The sequence below is a fragment of the Bufo gargarizans genome, chromosome 9 (genome assembly GCF_014858855.1).
Source record: "Bufo gargarizans isolate SCDJY-AF-19 chromosome 9, ASM1485885v1, whole genome shotgun sequence".
Taxonomy (NCBI): Eukaryota; Metazoa; Chordata; class Amphibia; order Anura; family Bufonidae; genus Bufo; species Bufo gargarizans.
This window is the reverse complement of record NC_058088.1, coordinates 194,299,258-194,322,132: the sequence shown is the minus strand read 5'-3', so window position 1 is coordinate 194,322,132 and position 22,875 is coordinate 194,299,258. Positions and strand designations below refer to the sequence as shown.

The window sequence follows — 22,875 nt, the reverse complement described above, 5'->3', positions numbered from 1 at the left end:
GAAAGCTCCATATTATGCCCAAGTTATTCCTAGATACACCGTAAAATACCACCATACAGTGCCCAAGTTTGCCTATATACAGAGTAAAAATAATACTGCCATACTAAGCTCGAAGTTATGCCTATGCACAGTGTGAAATAATACCGCCATGGTGTTCTCAACTTACGGCTATATACAGTGTGAAATACCTCCATTCTGTGCCCAAATTATGCCTATATACAGTGTCAGTACCACATTGCAAAACCTAAATGATATTGTCACATGGTGCCTAAACTATACCATTATACAGTATTAAAAGAACACTGGCATCCAGTCCTCCAATTAATACTGCCATACAGTGCCCAAATAATGCTTCTTTACTTTGTGAAATAATACCACCAGTGCAATACCCAAATAATACTCAGGACTAATACTGCTCTGCAGTGCCCAAATCATGCTGCCGTGTAGTGACTGAATGATACCGCCATACAGAGCCCAAATAAAGCATTAGTATAGTGTCAAACTGTACTACATGCCAAAACAACATTGCCATTCAGTCCCCAACTAATACTGCCACAGTCCCCAAAGAAGGTTGCCTTGGAGTTCCAAATGATACTCAGGATAAAATAATACCATACACTGCCCAATAGTCATACAGTACTCCAATAATACCGCAATACAATACCCAACCCCGCCTCATAGTGCCCATATAATACTGCCAAGTCCTAGGGCTTGTAGCAAAATGCACAGAGTAAATCTAAAGTTTTAAAGTATTATCCAATTTCACTTAATCGATCTGATTTTGTATAATACTGTGTAACACAGAGCTGTTAGATTGTAAGCTCTTGTGCTGGCAGAGAATAATTATATGCCTATAATCGGCATGGCTGCACACACAGCTTTCCCAGGAACAGAGGCAGGCATAGGCATGAATGTATTGTATCACAGGGGATGTTCTGGATCGTGCACAGCTGGGCCGGCAGTATGGGCCCCAGATGGGACAGAGCAGCATATTGTACTGTCCTTGTAACATCGGGAGAAGCGTCGCACTCCAGCGGCTCCACTGCTCCCGGGATCTCATTCATTTTCAAGAGCTTGTTAGTCAATTAATGACGCTCTTTGTTTATTCTGAATGGGTAATAATCAGCAGCTCGGGCTGTGCCAGGGGGCAAATCTGTCACACCCGACCCCTGCTCATCACAATCCCACACACAGACACAACCTGCACCCAGGACCGTATAAGAGATAATTACCCCCTTCTATGTAGAAGCAAAGTCACTGATCACAGGACTGGGACCAGAGGAAGAATCAGTGACAACTGCAATCCTGACTAATGAGGAATAATGAATTCATCACAGGCAATAACTGCTCCAGAACCAGCGAATAATCCGTCTCATCGAGTTATATGGCCTGGGAAATGTATAGGAGTCTCCCGTCTGCACTAAAAATGTAGGACAGCTATGACTCTCATCCTCCCTCCTATCAGAAAATGTACTACTATAATACTGCCTCCTATGTGCAAGAATAATACTACTATAATACTGCTCCTATGTACAAGGATATAACTACTATAATACTGCTCCTATGTACAAGAATATAACTACTATAATACTGCTCCTATGTACAGGAATATAACTACTATAATACTGCTCCTATGTACAAGAATATAACTACTATAATACTGCTCCTATGTACAAGACTATAACTACTATAATACTGCTCTCCCTCATGTACAAGATATAACTACTATAATACTGCCTCCTAATGTCAGGAATATAACTACTATAATCTACTGCTCCCTATGTACAAGAATTATAACTACTATAATACTGCCTCCTATGTACAAGAATATAACTACTATAATACTGCTCCTATGTAAAGAATATAACTGCTATAAATACTGCCTTGCCTCCTATGTACAAGATATATCTATTTATAATACATGCCTCTATGTACAAGGACTATACTAGTAGAAATACTCTCCTATGTACAAAGAATATAACTACTATAATACTGGCCTCCTATGTAACAAGAATATACTACTATAATACTGCTCCTATGTACAAGGATAATAACTACTATAATACTAGCTCCTATGTACAAGAATATCTACTATAATACTGCCCTATGTACACCTATAATACAAGATATAACTACATATATCTTGTACAAAAAAAAAACTATTGTAACCAAGGATATACTACTATAATACTGCTCCTATGTACAAGAATATAATACTAATACTGCTCCTATGACAATAAATTTTAAACTACTATTAATACTGCCTCCTATGTACAAGAATAAACTACTATAATACTGCTCCTATGTACAGATATAACTCTATATACGCTCTATGTACAAATTAATAACTAATACTGCTCCTATGTACAAGAATATAACTACTATAATACTGCTCCTATGTACAAGAATATAACTACTATAATACTGCTCCTATGTACAAGAATATAACTACTATAATACTGCTCCTATGTACAATATAACTACTATAATACTGCTCCTATGTACAAGAATACTACTATAATACTGCTCCTATGTACAAGAATATAACTACTATAATACTGCTCCTATGTACAAGAATATAACTACTATAATACTGCTCCTATGTACAAGAATATAACTACTATAATACTGCTCCTATGTACAAGAATATAACTACTATAATACTGCTCCTATGTACAAGAATATAACTACTATAACTGCCCTATGTACAAGAATATAACTACTATAATACTGCTCCTATGTACAAGAATATAACTACTATAATACTGCTCCTATGTACAAGAATATAACTACTATAATACTGCTCCTATGTACAAGAATATAACTACTATAATACTGCTCCTATGTACAAGAATATAACTACTATAATACTGCTCCTATGTACAAGACTACTACTAATACTGCTCCTATGTACAAGAATATAACTACTATAATACTGCTCCTATGTACAAGAATATAACTACTATAATACTGCTCCTATGTACAAGAATAACTACTATAATACTGCTCCTATGTACAAGAATATAACTACTATAATACTGCTCCTATGTACAAGAATACTACTATAATACTGCTCCTATGTACAAGAATATAACTACTATAATACTGCTCCTATGTACAAGAATATAACTACTATAATACTGCTCCTATGTACAAGAATATAACTACTATAATACTGCTCCTATGTACAAGAATATAACTACTATAATACTGCTCCTATGTACAGAATATAACTACTATAATACTGCTTCCTATGTACAAGAATATAACTACTATAATACTGCTCCTATGTACAAGAATATAACTACTATAATACTGCTCCTATGTACAAGAATATAACTACTATAATACTGCTCCTATGTACAGGAATATAACTACTATAATACTGCTCCTATGTACAAGAATATACTACTATAAGACTGCTCCTATGTACAGAGAATATAACTACTATAATACGCTCCTATGTACAAGAATATAACTACTATAATACTGCTCCTATGTACAAGAATATAACTACTATAATACTGCTCCTATGTACAAGAATATAACTACTATAATACTGCTCCTATGTACAAAATATAACTACTATAATACTGCTCCTATGTACAGGATATATACTACTATAATACTGCTCCTATGTACAAGAATATAAACTACTATAATACTGCTCCTATGTACTAGTGTAATAATATACTACTATAATACTGCTCCATATGTACAAGGAATAACCTACTCTATATACTGCCTCCTATGTACAAAATATAACTACTATATACTGCTCCTATGTACAAGGAATATAACTACTATAATACTGCTCCTATGTACAAGAATATAACTACTATTAATACTGCTCCTAGTACAGAATATAACTACTATAATACTGCCATTCCTCATGTAGCAGAATATAACTACTATAATACTGCTCCTATGTACAGGAATATAAACTACTATAATACTGCCTCCTATGTACAAAAGAATATAACTACTATAATACTGCTCCTATGTACAAGAAATAACTACTATAATACTGCCGGTCCTATGTACAATAATAATACTACTATATACTCCAATCCTATGTACAAGGAATATAACTACTATACTACTGCTCCCTATGTACAGAATTTACTGAACTATAACTACATTCCATATGCCCCTCCCCTCTGTACACGTAATAATAACTACTATAATACTGCTCCTATGTACAAGGATATAACTACTATAATACTGCTCCTATGTAAAGAATATAAACTACTATAATACTGCCTCATATGTACAAGAATATAACTACTATAATACTGCTCCTATGTACAAGACTATACTACTTATAATACTGCCTCCTATGTACAAGAATATAACTACTATAATACTGCCTCCTATGTACAAGGAATATAACTACTATATACTGCTCCTATGTACAAGAACTAACTACTATAATACTGCTCCTATGTACAAGAATATAACTACTATAATACTGCCTCCTATGTACAAGAATATACTACTATAATACTGCTCCTATGTACAAGGAATATAACTACTATAATACTGTCCTATGTACAGGAATATAACTACTATAATACTGCTCCTATGTACAAGAATATAACTACTATAATACTGCCTCCTATGTACAAGAATATAACTACTATAATACTGCTCATATGTTACAAGAATCTAAACTATATAATACTGCTCCTATGTACAAGAATATAACTACTATAATACTGCCTCCTATGTACACGAATATAACTACTATAATACTGCCTCCTATGTACAAGAATATAACTACTCTAATACTGCCTCCTATGTACAAGAATATAACTACTATAATACTGCCTCCTATGTACAAGAATATAACTACTATACTACTGCCTCCTATGTACAAGAATATAACTACTATAATACTGCTCCTATGTACAAGAATATAACTACTATAATACTGCTCCTATGTACAAGAATATAACTACTATAATACTGCCTCCTATGTACAAGGAATATAACTACTATAATACTGCTCCTATGTACAAGAATCTAACTACTATAATACTGCTCCTATGTACAAGAATAACTACTATAATACTGCCTCCTATGTACAAGAATATAACTACTATAATACTGCTCCTATGTACAAGAATATAACTACTATAATACTGCTCCTATGTACAAGAATATAACTACTATAATACTGCTCCTATGTACAAGAATATAACTACTATAATACTGCTCCTATGTACAAATATATACTACTATAATACTGCTCCTATGTACAGAATATAACTACTATAACTGCTCCTATGTACAAATATAACTACTATAATACTGCCTCCTATGTACAATATAACTACTATAATACTGCTCCTATGTACAAGAATATAACTATATAATACTGCTCCTATGTACAAGAATATAACTACTATAATACTGCTCCTATGTACAAGAATATACTACTATAATACTGCTCCTATGTACAAGAATATAACTACTATAATACTGCTCCTATGTACAAGAATATAACTACTATAATACTGCTCCTATGTACAAGAATATAACTACTATAATACTGCTCCTATGTACAAGAATATACTACTATAATACTGCCCTATGCTAAACTCCTATAATACTGCTCCTTATGTACAGGAACTATAACTACTCTTAATACTGCCTCCTATGTACAAGAATATAACTACTATAATTACTGCCTCCTATTGTCCAAGAATATAATACTATAATACTGCCCCCTCTGTACAAGACATCTAACTACTATTAATACTGGCCTCCTATGTACAAGAATATAACTCCTATAATACTGCTCCTATGTACAAGAATATAACTACTATAATTACTGCTTCCTATGTACAAGAATATACTACTATAATTACTGCCTCCTATGTACCGGAATATAACTACTATAATATGCTCCTATTGTACAAGACTAACTACTATTAATACTGCTCCTATGTACAAGAATATAAACTCATATAATACTGCCTCCTATGTACAAGCATATAATACTATAATACTGCTCCTATGTACAAGAATATAACTACTTATAATTACTGCCTCCTAGTAACAAGACTATAATACTCTAATACTGCTCCTATGTACAGGAATATAACTACTATAATACTGCCTCCTATGTACAAGAATAGAACTACTATAATACTGCTCCTATGTACAGGGATATAACTACTATAATACTGCTCCTATGTACAAGGAATATACTACTATAATACTGCTCCTATGTACAGGAATATAACTACTATAATACTGCTCCTATGTACAGGAATATAACTACTATAATACTGCCTCCTATGTACAAGAATATAACTACTATAATACTGCTCCTATGTACAAGAATATAACTACTATAATACTGCTCCTATGTACAATAATAATACTACTATAATACTGCTCCTATGTACAATAATAATACTACTATAATACTGCTCCTATTGACGTGAACATATTATATAGGTTTTGTACCTTGGCATAGTCCATTAAGTCGGTGCGTCCCTTGAAACGGTTGTAAAATTCCGGCATCCTCCATGGAGCGATGATCTGCAGAGAGAAGGAAAATGTCAGTAACTAATGTCACCCGGCTCCACTCTATGCATTGTATGTGGGGTGCACGGATATATGTATACAGCACTGAGTGGACAGATATAATAGTACATTTGCAGTAGTATTGACGCCCCCATGAGAAGGTTTTCCATTGGTCACAGGTGGATGCAGAGAACATGAGATTTACCTTCACCTCCGGATACAGAGAATAACAGGTCAGTTCAAAGCGGATCTGATCATTACCCTGAAAGAGAGAGCAAGAGGTGAGCGAACACTGTACTAATGCAGCAGAGCCGAGTCTGTCACGTGGCACCACCCAAAGTGATATCAAGATGTTTTCTATGGTGTTACATAGGACTGCAGGGGACATCTACTACATTATCTTTACTCAGAGAGTTATCACAGTGTTATCTGTGGTGTTACATAGGACTGCAGGTGACATCTACATTATCTGTACTCAGAGAGTTATCACTGTGCTATCTGTGGTGTTACATAGGACTGCAGGTGACATTACTACATTATCTGTACTCAGAGAGTTATCACAGTGTTGTCTGTGGTGTTACATAGGACTGCAGGTGACATCTACTACATTATCTGTACTCAGAGAGTTATCACTGTGTTATCTGTGGTGTTACATAGGACTGCAGGAGACATCTATATTAACACATAGAAACACATTAAGAAATGCAACTCTGCTACATTGGTTTACAAATGTTCCTATATGATGTCAGTGCAGGATCGGATACAGAGGATGATGAGGGATCTATGGATTATTTCGGGAGAGGGGTTAACCCCTTACATGACATTGCTTGAGGATGGTCTGGGGAGTGATCTGTGTCTCCCTCTTGTGGCCACATCTTGATATAACAGTCTGGTCATTGCACTCATTAAATAGGTGGATGTAGGAGGGACTGGACTGTAGGGAGCGGCGAGGTCGGCTCATCTGCCCACCCAGCGACGGTGATGGGATGTTGTGTCTGCAGCTCCATAGACAGAATGCAGGCTGCTGCAATCCCCAGGGAGGCAGTGAGGAGCAATCTCCCCATATAGTCCTATTTGGGAGTTGTTATTTATGCAGTTCCCCTGTGTATGGTACTTTGCCCTGGGTGGTTTGGGAACTGTCCGCAGTGCTGAACACTGATGACCCTGTATGAGGGTACATACAGCGGCATGCACACGTTCGGGCACCCCTGGTCACAATTACTGTTACTGTGAACAGTTAAGAAAGTTGAAACATAAAGTCAAAAGGGTTTTTCAGGAGTTTTATACTGGTCACCAGTATCTGATCAGTGGGGATCCAACAGCCGGGACCCCTGACAATCAGCTGTCTGAGAAGGCACCAGCGTTCCTGTGAGTGTCCCGGCCTTCTCCCCGCTCACCAAGCACAGCGCCACACATTGTATAGTGGCCGCGCTTAGTATCGCTGAAGCTTTGTCCATGGTTCTCACAGTCCCCTAATCTGCTGAAGCTTTGACCATGGCCCTCACAGTCCCCTGATCTGCTGAAGATTTCACCATGGCCCTCACTGTCCCCTGGGCTGCTGAAGATTTCACCATGGCCCTCACTGTCCCCTGATCTGCTGAAGGTTTCACCATGGCCCTCACTGTCCCCTGATCTGCTGAAGGTTTTACCATGGCCCTCACAGTCCCCTGATCTGCTAAAGGTTTTACCATGGCCCTCACAGTCCCCTGATCTGCTAAAGGTTTTACCATGGCCCTCACAGTCCCCTGATCTGCTGAAGGTTCTACCATGGCCCTCACTGTCCCCTGATCTGCTGAAGGTTCTACCATGGCCCTCACTGTCCCCTGATCTGCTAAAGGTTTTACCATGGCCCTCACAGTCCCCTGATCTGCTGAAGGTTCTACCATGGCCCTCACTGTCCCCTGATCTGCTGAAGGTTCTACCATGGCCCTCACTGTCCCCTGATCTGCTGAAGGTTTCACCATGGTCCTCACAGTCCTCTGATCTGCTAAAGGTTTTACCATGGCCCTCGCAGTCCCCTCATCTGCTGAAGCTTTGACCATGGCCCTCGCAGTCCCCTGATCTGCTAAAGGTTTTACCATGGTCCTCGCAGTCCCCTGATCTGCTGAAGGTTTTACCATGGTCCTCGCAGTCCCCTGATCTGCTGAAGGTTTTACCATGACCCTCACTGTCCCCTGATCTGCTGAAGGTTTCACCATGGTCCTCACAGTCCCCTGATCTGCTGAAGGTTTCACCATGGCCTCACAGTCCCCTGATCTGCTGAAGGTTTCACCATGGCCCTCACAGTCCCCTGATCTGCTGAAGGTTTCACCATGGCCCTCACAGTCCCCTGATCTGCTGAAGGTTTCACCATGGCCTCACAGTCCCCTGATCTGCTGAAGGTTCTACCATGGCTTTCACTGTCCACTGATCTGCTGAAAGTTTCACCATGGCCCTCACTGTCCACTGATCTGCTGAAGGTTCTACCATGGCCCTCACTGTCCCCTGATCTGCTGAAGGTTTCACCATGGCCCTCACTGTCCCCTGATCTGCTGAAGGTTTTACCATGGCCCTCACAGTCCCCTGATCTGCTAAAGGTTTTACCATGGCCCTCACAGTCCCCTGATCTGCTAAAGGTTTTACCATGGCCCTCACAGTCCCCTGATCTGCTGAAGGTTCTACCATGGCCCTCACTGTCCCCTGATCTGCTGAAGGTTCTACCATGGCCCTCACTGTCCCCTGATCTGCTGAAGGTTTCACCATGGTCCTCACAGTCCTCTGATCTGCTAAAGGTTTTACCATGGACCTCGCAGTCCCCTGATCTGCTGAAGCTTTGACCATGGCCCTCGCAGTCCCCTGATCTGCTAAAGGTTTTACCATGGTCCTCGCAGTCCCCTGATCTGCTGAAGGTTTTACCATGGTCCTCGCAGTCCCCTGATCTGCTGAAGGTTTTACCATGACCCTCACTGTCCCCTGATCTGCTGAAGGTTTCACCATGGTCCTCACAGTCCCCTGATCTGCTGAAGGTTTCACCATGGTCCTCACAGTCCCCTGATCTGCTGAAGGTTTCACCATGGCCCTCACAGTCCCCTGATCTGCTGAAGGTTTCACCATGGCCCTCACTGTCCACTGATCTGCTGAAGGTTTCACCATGGCCCTCGCAGTCCCCTGATCTGCTGAAGGTTCTACCATGGCTTTCACTGTCCACTGATCTGCTGAAAGTTTCACCATGGCCCTCACTGTCCACTGATCTGCTGAAGGTTCTACCATGGCCCTCACTGTCCCCTGATCTGCTGAAGGTTCTACCATGGCCCTCACAGTCCACTGATCTGCTGAAGGTTTCACCATGGCCCTCACTGTCCCCTGATCTGCTGAAGGTTCTACCATGGCCCTCACAGTCCACTGATCTGCTGAAGGTTTCACCATGGCCCTCACTGTCCACTGATCTGCTGAAGGTTCTACCATGGCCCTCACTGTCCCCTGATCTGCTGAAGGTTCTACCATGGCCCTCACAGTCCACTGATCTGCTGAAGGTTTCACCATGGCCCTCACAGTCCCCTGATCTCTGAAAATCTGTGAATAGACCTCAAAAGAGCAGAGCATGCAAGACGGCCCAGGAGTCTCACAGAACTGGAAGACGCCTACAAGGAGGAATTGGGGAAAATCCCTCAAACAACTGGGAGACACTTGGCTGCTATAAAAAGCATGTACAAGCTGTGAAACTTGCCAAAGGGGGCGCTACTAGGTAATAACCATGCATGGGGCCTAAAGTTTTGCTTGGGGCCCTTTAACTTTTTTGTTATTCTGAAAATGTAAAAGATGAAAATAAAAAAATGTTTTTGCTTAAAATACAAAGAGAACGCGTCATCTGTGACTTTATGCCTTTTGGAGACCATTTCATCTTCAACTTTCTTAAAGGGAACCTGTCACCTGGATTTTGGGTATAGAGCTGAGGACATGGGCTGCTAGATCGCCGCTAGCACATCCGCAATACCCAGTCCCCATAGCTCTGTGTGCTTTTATTGTGTAAATAAAATGATTTTATACATATGCAAATTAACCTGAGATGAGTCATAGCTTGAAAATATGACTCTTCTCTGGTCACACAAGTAAGATATGACTCTTTTATGTTAATTTGCATATGTATCAAATCAGTTTTTTTACACAATAAAAGCACACAGAGCTATGGGGACTGGGTATTGCGGATGTGCTAGTGGCGATCTAGCAGCCCATGTCCTCAGCTCTATACCCAAAATCCTGGTGACAGGTTCCCTTTAACTGTTCACAGTGACAGGTATTGTGACCGGGAGTGCACAGACTATTGCATTCTACTGTATATGTACATTTATATATAACTTGCAACCTGTGCTTGAGGAGCTACTTTGAACTTCCAGCATGTCCTGACACACACGTCTCCCTATGTAGATAGTTCACTGGGTCTCTTCAGAAACCAAATGTTGGCCTGCATCACCATCTGGTGGCCATTCGTAGACATTACAATGTAGAATGAGGTTCCTGCTCCTGGACTTTATGTTGGGATTTCTCCCTTCATTGTTGGTACGGATGGCGGGTGCAGGGCGGATGGCGGGTGCAGGGCGGATGGCGGGTGCAGGGCGGGTGCAGTGGTACAGGGCGGATGGTGGGTGCAGTGGTGCAGGGTGGATGACGGGTGCAGTGGTGCAGGGCGAGTGCAGTGGTACAGGGCGGATGGTGGGTGCAGTAGTGCAGGGCGGATGGCGGGTGCAGTAGTGCAGGGCGGGTGCAGTGGTACAGGGCGGATGGTGGGTGCAGTAGTGCAGTGCGGATGGCGGGTGCAGTGCGGATGGTGGGTGCAGTGGTGCAGGGCGGATGCAGTGGTGCAGGGCGGATGGCGGGTGCAGTGCGGGTGCAGTGGTGCAGGGCGGATGGTGGGTGCAGTGGTGCAGGGCGGATGGCGGGTGCAGTGGTGCAGGGCGGGTGCAGTGGTACAGGGCGGATGGTGGGTGCAGTAGTGCAGGGCGGATGGCGGGTGCAGTAGTGCAGGGCGGGTGCAGTGGTACAGGGCGGATGGTGGGTGCAGTAGTGCAGTGCGGATGGCGGGTGCAGTGGTGCAGGGCGGGTGCAGTGGTGCAGGGCGGATGGTGGGTGCAGTGGTGCAGGGCGGATGCAGTGGTGCAGGGCGGATGGCGGGTGCAGTGCGGGTGCAGTGGTGCAGGGCGGATGGTGGGTGCAGTGGTGCAGGGCGGATGGCGGGTGCAGTGGTGCAGGGCGGATGGCGGGTGCAGTGGTGCAGGGCGGATGGCGGGTGCAGTGGTGCAGGGCGGGTGCAGTGGTACAGGGCGGATGGTGGGTGCAGTAGTGCAGGGCGGATGGCGGGTGCAGTAGTGCAGGGCGGGTGCAGTGGTACAGGGCGGATGGTGGGTGCAGTAGTGCAGTGCGGATGGCGGGTGCAGTGGTGCAGGGCGGGTGCAGTGGTGCAGGGCGGATGGTGGGTGCAGTGGTGCAGGGCGGATGCAGTGGTGCAGGGCGGATGGCGGGTGCAGTGCGGATGGTGGGTGCAGTGGTGCAGGGCGGGTGCAGTGGTACAGGGCGGATGGTGGGTGCAGTAGTGCAGTGCGGATGGCGGGTGCAGTGGTGCAGGGCGGGTGCAGTGGTGCAGGGCGGATGGTGGGTGCAGTGGTGCAGGGCGGATGCAGTGGTGCAGGGCGGATGGCGGGTGCAGTGCGGATGGCGGGTGCAGTGGTGCAGGGCGGATGGCGGGTGCAGTGGTGCAGGGCGGATGGCGGGTGCAGTGGTGCAGGGCGGATGGCGGGTGCAGTGGTGCAGGGCGGATGGCGGGTGCAGTGGTGCAGGGCGGATGGCGGGTGCAGGGCGGATGGTGGGTGCAGTGGTGCAGGGCGGATGGCGGGTGCAGGGCGGATGGCGGGTGCAGTGCGGATGGCGGGTGCAGTGGTGCAGGGCGGATGGCGGGTGCAGTGGTGCAGGGCGGATGCAGTGGTGCAGGGCGGATCGCTGTGCTTTATAAACAGTTGCTGAGATTTCTGCGCATTGTTTTATTGCTTTTACATCACGCGCTTGAGGTCATGTTTGCTTTACTCTTTCATTTCCATCTGATCTCACGGTATTTCCTTTCTTATCGAAGAAGCAGAATCCTTCAGGAAGGGCAGTTATTGGGAAAGAGCACAGAATGGGATGGCGGTGTGGTGGTGGTGGGGGGGGGGGGGGGGTATTTACACTTACAAGCCCCCAGATCTGAACATTAAAAGGACACTCACCTTCCCGGTGGCCCCGTGGGAGACGTACTTGGCGCCCTCTCTTTTGGCGATCTCAACTTGTTTCTTGGCTATACAAGGACGAGCCAGCGAGGTGCCCAGCAGGTAGCGATCCTCGTAGATGGCGTTGGCCTGGACAGCCGGCCAGATGAAATCTTCCACAAACTCCTTCCGTACGTCCTCAATGAAGACCTGAAGGAAAGAGTGGTCATATCTCCAAAGTCCTCTACCACAGGGGGGCAACAGTGAGAACGAGGGGGCGGGTCTAGAGGAAACACCCCAGATACACGGCAGAAAACGGAAGGGACACAGAAACGACAAATTCTTAAAGGGAACCCGTCATCAACTTTATGCTGCCCATACTAACGGCAGAATACAGAAGAGACAGGGGAGTTGATTTCAGCGGTCGGTCATTTAAGAATTAAAAGTAAGTGGTTGCCGAAAACCAACATCACAATCATTGTAGACTGGGCCTGGAAAAGAGTCACGGCCACCGGAGAAGAGTCCTGGTTATCCATGATCTCCTGCTGATGACTGGCAGTCTAAGGCCCCATGCACACTGCCGTGTTTCACAGCCGTGTGCGGGCCGTGGAACCGCGGCCTGGATCCCTCCTGAGAGCAGGAGCGCACGGCGTCACTGGTTGCTATGACGCCGTGCGCTCCCTGCTGCCGCCGCAATACAGTAATACACTGGTATGATCTATACCAGTGTATTACTGTACTGTGCCGGCAGCAGCTAGCGCACGGCGTCATAGCAACCAGTGACGCCGTGCGCTCCTGCTCTCAGGAGAGATCCAGGCCGCGGTTCCACGGCCCGCACACGGCTGTGAAACACGGCAGTGTGCATGGGGCCTAATACCCAGTTTTCTCCCTCTCTCTCTAGGAGAGAACTGCCAATCATCAGCAGACGGTCGGAGAGCAGGAGATCATAATAACCAGGACTCTTCTCAGGTAGATGTGACTCTTTACAAGGCCTGGGCTGCAATGATTAGGATTCTGGTTCTCGGCAACCACTGACTTTTAGCTGATGAGTGACACAGCGCTGACATCAGCATTTCTCTCACTGATATATGCTGCCCTCGGTGAGGTCGGCATAAAGTTGATGACAGGTTCCCTTTAAGGGAACAGTAACCCATAACTCTATTGCCCCTGTTATCAGCCATGTCAGGGGAGAGGATGACTGTAGGACAGGAGAATACAGTCTATTGCCCCTGTTATCAGCCATGTCAGGGGAGAGGATGACTGTAGGACAGGAGAATACAGTCTATTGCCCCCTGTTATCAGCCATTTCAGAGGAGAGAGGATGACTGTGGGACAGGAGAATACAGTCTATTGCCCCCTGTTATCAGCCATTTCAGGGGAGAGGATGACTGTAGGACAGGAGAATACAGTCTATTGCCCCCTGTTATCAGCCATTTCAGAGGAGAGAGGATGACTGTAGGACAGGAGAATACAGTCTATTGCCCCCTGTTATCAGCCATTTCAGGGGAGAGGATGACTGTAGGACAGGAGAATACAGTCTATTGCCCCCTGTTATCAGCCATTTCAGAGGAGAGGATGACTGTAGGACAGGAGAATACAGTCTATTGCCCCCTGTTATCAGCCATTTCAGGGGAGAGGATGACTGTAGGACAGGAGAATACAGTCTATTGCCCCCTGTTATCAGCCATTTCAGGGGAGAGGATGACTGTAGGACAGGAGAATACAGTCTATTGCCCCCTGTTATCAGCCATGTCAGGGGAGAGGATGACTGTAGGACAGGAGAATACAGACTATTGCCCCCCTGGTATCAGCCATTTCAGGGGAGAGGATGACTGTAGGACAGGAGAATACAGTCTATTGCCCCCCTGGTATCAGTCATTTCAGGGGAGAGGATGACTGTAGGACAGGAGAATACAGTCTATTGCCCCCTGTTATCAGTCATTTCAGGGGAGAGGATGACTGTAGGACAGGAGAATACAGTCTATTGCCCCCTGTTATCAGCCATTTCAGAGGAGAGGATGACTGTAGGACAGGAGAATACAGTCTATTACCCCCTGTTATCAGCCATTTCAGGGGAGAGGATGACTGTAGGACAGGAGAATACAGTCTATTGCCCCCTGTTATCAGCCATTTCAGAGGAGAGGATGACTGTAGGACAGGAGAATACAGTCTATTGCCCCCTGTTATCAGCCATTTCAGGGGAGAGGATGACTGTAGGACAGGAGAATACAGTCTATTGCCCCCTGTTATCAGACATTTCAGAGGAGAGGATGACTGTAGGACAGGAGAATGCAATCTATTGCCTCCTGTTATCAGCCATGTCAGGGGGAGGATGACTGTAGGACAGGAGAATACAGTCTATTGCTCCCTGTTATCAGCCATTTCAGGGGAGACGATGACTGTAGGACAGGAGAATACAGTCTATTGCTCCCTGTTATCAGCCATTTCAGGGGAGACGATGACTGTAGGACAGGAGAATACAGTCTATTGCCCCCTGTTATCAGCCATTTCAGAGGAGAGGATGACTGTAGGACAGGAGAATACAGTCTATTGCTCCCTGTTATCAGCCATGTCAGGGAGAGGATGACTGTAGGACAGGAGAATACAGTCTATTGCCCCCTGTTATCAGCCATTTCAGGGGAGAGGATGACTGTAGGACAGGAGAATACAGTCTATTGCTTCTTATCAGCCATTTCAGGGGAGAGGATGACTGTAGGACAGGAGAATACAGTCTATTGCCCCCTGTTATCAGCCATGTCAGGGAGAGGATGACTGTAGGACAGGAGAATACAGTCTATTGCCCCCTGTTATCAGCCATGTCAGGGGAGAGGATGACTGTAGGTCAGGAGAATACAGTCTATTGCCCCCTGTTATCAGCCATTTCAGGGGAGAGGATGACTGTAGGACAGGAGAATACAGTCTATTACCCCCTGTTATCAGCCATGTCAGGGAGAGGATGACTGTAGGACAGTAAATTATCATCTTGCCGTTACCTTCTTTGCTCCCAGGTTTATCGCTTTCTTCCGCGCCTCCTCGAAGTCTTCATTCTGCCCAATGTTTGCCTGATTAGGAGTGGAAAATTAAAATGATCATATTGGACGTCCAGAACCACATGTGACCCCTTTACTTTTTTGAATTATTGGGGCCCAGGTCCCCCTCCCCCATGTTATCGTTTGCTATGTTCCCAAAAATAAACTGCAAACTCCTTCATAAAGGGGATTATACAGGTCACCCAGCTTTCCTGGTGTCTGACCACACAGCTCACTATAGGAGCAGAGGGTGAATCACTGCAGCCATTCAGGGGCCGGGGAAAGCTGGGTGACCACACATAGATAAGACACCTGTAGGGTCCTATTGATGCAGGATTAAAGGACTTTCTAATAGACTTGGGGGGTTTCAATTCCTTCTTGTTTTCATGATCTCTGATTGCTGTCAGTGAAAGAGAACAGTGATGTTCAGTTCGCAGTGTTCGCCAACGCACACATCTGGGCTGCCATCTTGACTCACCCGTCCGGCGATGCACAGGTAAGCCCTTACCTGTGCCGATCTGAAATCAAATGTGGTCACCGGGAGCAGGCAGTTCCGAGAACAGCCCGATGAAGACCCCCGTGGGCTGTCCTCGGAACTTCCTACTCCCATTTGATTTCAGACTGGCTCCCGGCACAGGTACTTAAGGGCTTACCTGTGCATCGCCGATGTCAAGATGGCAGCCCGCATGTGTTTGTTGGCGAACATTGCGAACTGATCGTCACTAAAAGAGAACTTTCATTTACTTTCAGAGGCCAACACAATTTAGACTTCTGATAGCTGAGGATTTGTTACAGTTTCATCTAATCCATCCAAACTTCTGTAGACTCGATACATTGTAACAAGTTAGAGATTTGTCCTGTGGGTGTGTTTATATCACAGAGGATTGTCTAGACGCGATTGAAACGAAACCTCAGATGTAAGAAGTATTGGCTCAGGATTGATTTTTGGTAAGAAGAAGAATGTTTTTGTTCAGTGACAGCAACCAGAGATCTTAAAAATTGTTAGGAATTGAATCTCAAAGTAAGATTAGAAAGTTGCAGGACAGTCTAGGGATCACATCAGGGGCCCGAATACCGCAGCCGGAGGGCCCATGTAGTTAACTCTGCTTCGTGTTTGTTCAGCGCATCCGGGCACCAAGACATCCTGAAGAGAATGAACCTGTCCCTCCCCGGGATCTGCCACTCCCTGCTTCGGAGAAATGTACAGCCGCTCCCAGCACCATACTGTGGAACCAGTAGTCACTGTCCCTCCCCCACACAGTGCTGCTGGGGGGCGCCCCCCTAAGGTTCGACATATGATAACCAGATTTAAAGGGGAAGTCCACCAAAAGGAGGACTTGGGGGCTCTGGAAAGAGTCAAGTCCCCCTTGTTTTTGGAATGTGGCAAGCCAAATTGTCACGAGCATGTCCCCAATTATGATAGCCCCTCCCACGTTGGGACCATGGAGCTATGCAGGAGGGCGGTCCTCTGTACCAGGTCAGGTGACATCACAACATGGAGCTCACCAGGTAAGCGATGACGTCATAGCCCTTCTCCTTCAGCCACAGCAGGATGCAGGAGGTGTCGAGACCCCCGCTGTATGCCAGGACCACCGTGTCTTTAGCTTGGGACATGTCGCCTGCTGCAGAGACAGAAAGAAAAACTAATGTGATGGTTTATGAAAATGTGGACACAAGGTGGCGCTGTCTGCACAGACCAGAGAGAAATCACAGCAGGGGAGGGGGGGGGGGGGGAACAAGACCCGTCTCCCCCCACCCCCCGGGGCCCCCAACAGCGAGTATATAGCAGGAAACTGTATCTCATATCTATCCCTCTATCGTCCGACTGGGGTTCTTTGGGCCCATCAGATTACCAGAGGGGATTATTTAGGGGCCCAACCCCCATATCATCAATAATAAAGACTCTGGTTGCAAGTTATTGACTCCAAGTGATATTTTTCTCCTGGACCTCTGGGGCCACTCTGGTGTCAGAGCCCGGGCCCCGCAGGATCCTCTGGTGCTCCACCGCCTTCATTTACCTAGGTCGTTATGATGGGAGATGATTCAGTGTCTGTCGCCGAGCTGCCGCCTGATCCCGGACAGATATCCTGACCACCTGTGAACAGAGAAACATGGCTGTCACCGCTGCTCTCCAGGACCAGGTGGTGGTGAGGAGATCAGCGGCGGTTTCATAGAGCAGTTCCTCAGTTTTATCTGTTGTGACATGGCCGCCAAAGGGGTTTCTAAAAAGAACTCGCCAAAGCACAAATCACATGATTTGGAGGAAGAAAAGCTCTAATCATGCGACACTTTATAATGAACAGTGCAGGGGGCGGAGCTTCCGAAACATTCACCAGAAATGGCAACAATGACTCTAATAATATTACCAGATGATACATCAGAAAGAAAACCGGAGAGATAAGCGACGCCACAATGCTACACTATCATACTAAATGAAGCCCCAGGACCCCCGATCCACAGGACGCAAGGGGCCACACAGGTACAGCTCCATACAGTCCAGTGAGCATATGCCCGAAACTGCAGCTCTGACCGAAACAGCGCGTATTATTGTACATAGGAGCAGTATTATAGTAGTTATATTCTCATACATAGGAGCAGTATTATAGCAGTTATATCCTTGTACATAGGAGCAGTATTATAGTAGTTATATTCTTGTACATAGGTGCAGTATTATAGTAGTTATATTCCTGTACATAGGAGGCAGTATTATAGTAGTTATATTCCTGTACATAGGAGGCAGTATTATAGTAGTTATATTCTTGTACAGAGGAGCAGTATTATAGTAGTTATATTCCTGTACATAGGAGCAGTATTATAGTAGTTATATTCTTGTACATAGCAGGCAGTATTATAGTAGTTATATTCTTGTATATAGGGGGCAGTATTATAGTAGTTATATTCCTGTACATAGGAGCAGTATTATAGTAGTTATATTCCTGTACATAGGGGGCAGTATTATAGTAGTTATATTCTTGTACATAGGAGCAGTATTATAGCAGTTATATTCTGGTACATAGGGGGCAGTATTATAGTAGCTATATTCTGGTACATAGGAGGCAGTATTATAGTAGTTATATTCTTGTACATAGGAGCAGTATTATAGCAGTTATATTCTTGTACATAGTAGGCAGTATTATAGTAGTTATATTCTTGTACATAGGAGCAGTATTATAGTAGATATATTCTTGTACATAGGAGGCAGTATTATAGTAGTTATATCCCTGTACATAGGAGCAGTATTATAGTAGTTATATTCTTGTACATAGGAGCAGTATTATAGTAGATATATTCTTGTACATAGGGGGCAGTATTATAGTAGTTATATTCTTGTACATAGGGGGCAGTATTATAATTATATAGAATTGTCTTTGTACATGTGCCCGGTGATATCCAGACGTTTTGTAGCCTGTAGGTAGATTTGTGGCGTCAGGATGGCCAGTACACGGGTTCAGTCATGTGTATAGTCTGCACAGATCGTATGTGTCACCTCTTATTAGAGAGACGAGGCTACACTGGATTCATCACATTAGGAGAGGGTTTTGTATGCCTTGGGCTGTGTCTGTGCTTGTATAGGTGTAATCCTGTGTTCCCTGTAAGCTGCGCGGGTGGGCGGCCACTCAGCAATTATTGTGGCCCCGCTCACAACTTTCGAATCCCCGCTCAGCCACAGCGCGCCCCTCACGCTGACGTCCTCCTCGTAATCCTTTGCGGCTAAGCGAAGCGGTGCGCCGCCGCCTGCCACACATTGCCGCGCTACTGCTGCCTCCTCCTTTTTGCAGGAAGAAGAGGACTGAGCAGCAGGGCGCGGTAGTGGCGGCGGCGCCATCTTAGAGCCAGGCCAGAGGCTCAGGCTAGAGCGAGTCTCTCTTACCGGCTACAATTAGATAACAATAAGTAAAATCCCAGGAAACGTCACTGAGATTGGTGACTGCTGAACTGGTCTCTACTGGTATTTCTAGAATGTTCACTCGTGACAAGAAGTGGAGAACAGCGGGGACAAGAGTGGCACTAGAACGTCAGTGGTGGGCATCACTGGAGAACACTAAACACTTCGTTATTTCGTATCCTATAGCTCAGAGTGAATGAAGGAGTCTCTCTGGCCGAGCCGGATAGTGACAAGTCCTTCATGTGGGCGGCAGGAGCCTCGTTACCTAGGAAAGCCACGAAAACAGCACGTGCTGTATGGGAGGTTTTATCACAGCAGACTCGCCAATGCACAACCTGAAGGGAATGCTGGTTGGCGGCGCCATCTTAGAGGCTAGAGAGAGCGAGTCTCTCTGGAACAGCATTCGCTTCAGGTTTTGCATTGGCAATGTTGCTGTTCTCAGCCAAGGAAAATGGGGGGGAAACATAACTATATACAGGAGATGCCCAGGTTATACCAGCTGCACATATATAATTATATACAGGAGATGCCCAGGTTATACCAGCTGTACATATATAATTATATACAGGAGACGCCCAGGTTATACCAGCTGTACATATATAATTATATACAGGAGATGCCCAGGTTATACCAGCTGTACATATATAATTATATACAGGAGATGCCCGGGTTATACCAGCTGCACATATATAATTATATACAGGAGATACCCAGGTTATACCAGCTGTACATATATAATTATATACAGGAGATGCCCAGGTTATACCAGCTGCACATATATAACTATATACAGGAGATGCCCGGGTTATACCAGCTGTACATATATAATTATATACAGGAGATGCCCAGGTTATACCAGCTGTACATATATAATTATATACAGGAGATGCCCAGGTTATACCAGCTGTACATATATAATTATATACAGGAGATACCCAGGTTATACCAGCATGGTCCACATCACTATATACAAGAAGATGTATAAGTTAGTCGTCACTCGTCAGACGTCCTAGCCAGTGTTGGGTTAGCAGCACTTAGCAAGGTCTTCCCTCCGCAGGAGACATTTTGTGCGCGGTTCTGTCGCACCGTCCGTCCCCTCCTGCAGTTGTTCGTTCTCCACTTCCGTTCCGCAGGCCAGGCGGCAGCGCCGGGGGCAGAGGTAAGTTCTGAGGGGTCACTGGGGATACTGGGCTTCTCATAACCTGGTAGATGTATTCTTACAGTCTCTTTTTTTAAAGGTCCTTCCAAAATAGTGCGTCCTGCATGAACATCAAACTGAAGAGATCACAGTCCTAGTGCAGGTAAGTGGCTCTTCTATTCTAATCATGGACATTGTTGTGGTATGGAGGGACAGTGGAATTTAGAAAATAGCATATTAGGAAGGAGAGGAGTAAACGCCAAAATTTAAGTTTTTTTGTGTGTGTATATTGCTATATAGACTGGAACTGAGCAAAATTTGAATATTCCAAATCACATTACCTCTAAGGAAACTGCGCAGCGTCCCCCCTGGCTTATGCGGGAACTGCAAAAGCTTTTTGTTATCATCTGTAATATCATGCTGTATTGTGTCATCCTGTGATATTCCTATTTACCAGGCTGTCAGGTGCACTACATAGATCCACCACTAGATGGGGGTAGCACCACAGTATAAATAGTGCAGTTCAGGCCTAGTTAGGAAGTGAAGTCAGTTGAGAGGAGAAGTGGGAAGTGAAGGAGTGCGAGCGCAGCTGAAGATGTGTTCGATGCAAGGCACTGGATATCAGTGAGTACATAACTTACCGCCCTAGCCTGACACAGCACCACCAGTACAGCCTGTTACTGGGATTCCTCACATCCTACCTGCATGTGTATCAGAGACTGTTTTATTATCTGGATGTAAACTGTTCTCAAGAGCCTGGTTATAGTAAAGTTTACCGTTGGATTTAAACCTGCCGCATTCTTCCACACCACTACTACTCTCAACATTTTGCACAACCAAGGTGCTGGCGTCACGACATTACTTAAACCAAGGGCCCAGCCGCACAAGCACTCAGCAACCATCCACCATCAAGGGCACCTCGATCACCACCTGGCCGGTGTCCCCTGTAACCGAGTGTGCCCCGCCTCACTGCACTGCCGACCAGGGAGGCGACTGCTAAACCGTTAGTAACCGATGAACTGTATGTACATTCCGGCCCACCGTGCACCTCACGTGTTCTACTTCTGTGGACTGGCACGTTGCATAAAAACTGGCGTCACGAACAGGATCAATATCCTCTGTGCCGTATGTGACTGAGCCCCAATTGTTTGACTGTTTTTACTGGGCTAAAGAAATGTTTAAACTGCGAGGATATACTGTGCCAATTGACTGCTTTGAAATCGCACAGTTAAAATTGAGAAAATCGCATATTTTTGTGTCACTAGAACTACTTGCTGTGATTGAATTGACTTCAACCTTGAACCTAAAATGGCGCCATCACTCTGCAAAACGGCCTGTATGGCGGAAAAATAGAGTGCCGCCCCTATATACAAAATAACGCGAACGGCCCACTATACTTTCATCGTAGTGATCCGGGAAGGCCGGCCCTGTATGCACAATTTCTTGCCGCCTCTTCTGTCAGTCAGACACACTGGAGGGAGAAGCCGCACACAAGAGGGGAGCGTGACGTGCGTACGCGCGCCCATTGATACGCGAGAGCAATTCATTGAAAGTGTTAGCCCAGAAGCCTTAAAAAGTCAGTTAAGGATGTTATCGGCTCAGCATCCAAGTTCCACTTTCCTAGACTTCAAAGAGTTAGCCATCAGTATTATGAGGACAAACACCATCAAAGCCTACTAGGCCTGGCGAAATACCTATGGATACGCCAGTTGTATCTCCAAAATGTTGTTCCTTAGCCAGTCAAGCAACTCCAGCCCCGGCTCCTGATGCAGTTGCCGCCTTGACAGCGCAAGTCAACTTTCTGACCAAAAGTCTGGAGAAAGTGTGCAAAAAACTAGAGTGGGAAAAGCCCTTCTTTCTGGAGGATGAGACACCGGTATCCAGGAGACTCTTCCCTCCGGATTATAAAGAGACATATCCCAGAAATTCTGGAGGACGTCCTCCTGACCGCTCCAGTGCTCGGAGACGACCCACTTGCACATACTGTCACAAGATAGGCCATACCAAAATGATGTGCTGGCAGTTAAACGGTCAACCCTCGAGGTCGAGGACCGTCCCTCGGGAGTTAAACCA

At 45.3% G+C, this 22,875-nt stretch overlaps 1 protein-coding gene across 1 annotated transcript in view; it reads right to left on the bottom strand.

The window, feature by feature from the left end:
• Window positions 1-22,875, bottom strand: part of ASS1 (argininosuccinate synthase 1) — a 67,926-nt gene that overhangs the window by 32,792 nt on the left and 12,259 nt on the right. Inside the window, exons 2-7 of the mRNA XM_044269193.1 lie at window positions 17,797-17,873; window positions 17,285-17,400; window positions 15,743-15,811; window positions 12,771-12,959; window positions 6,743-6,799; window positions 6,478-6,552 (exon numbers count right to left, since the gene is read on the bottom strand). Coding sequence (XP_044125128.1) covers window positions 6,478-6,552; window positions 6,743-6,799; window positions 12,771-12,959; window positions 15,743-15,811; window positions 17,285-17,392 — 498 coding nt within the window. The 5' untranslated portion in view covers window positions 17,393-17,400; window positions 17,797-17,873. The remainder of the gene's footprint in view (window positions 1-6,477; window positions 6,553-6,742; window positions 6,800-12,770; window positions 12,960-15,742; window positions 15,812-17,284; window positions 17,401-17,796; window positions 17,874-22,875) is intronic.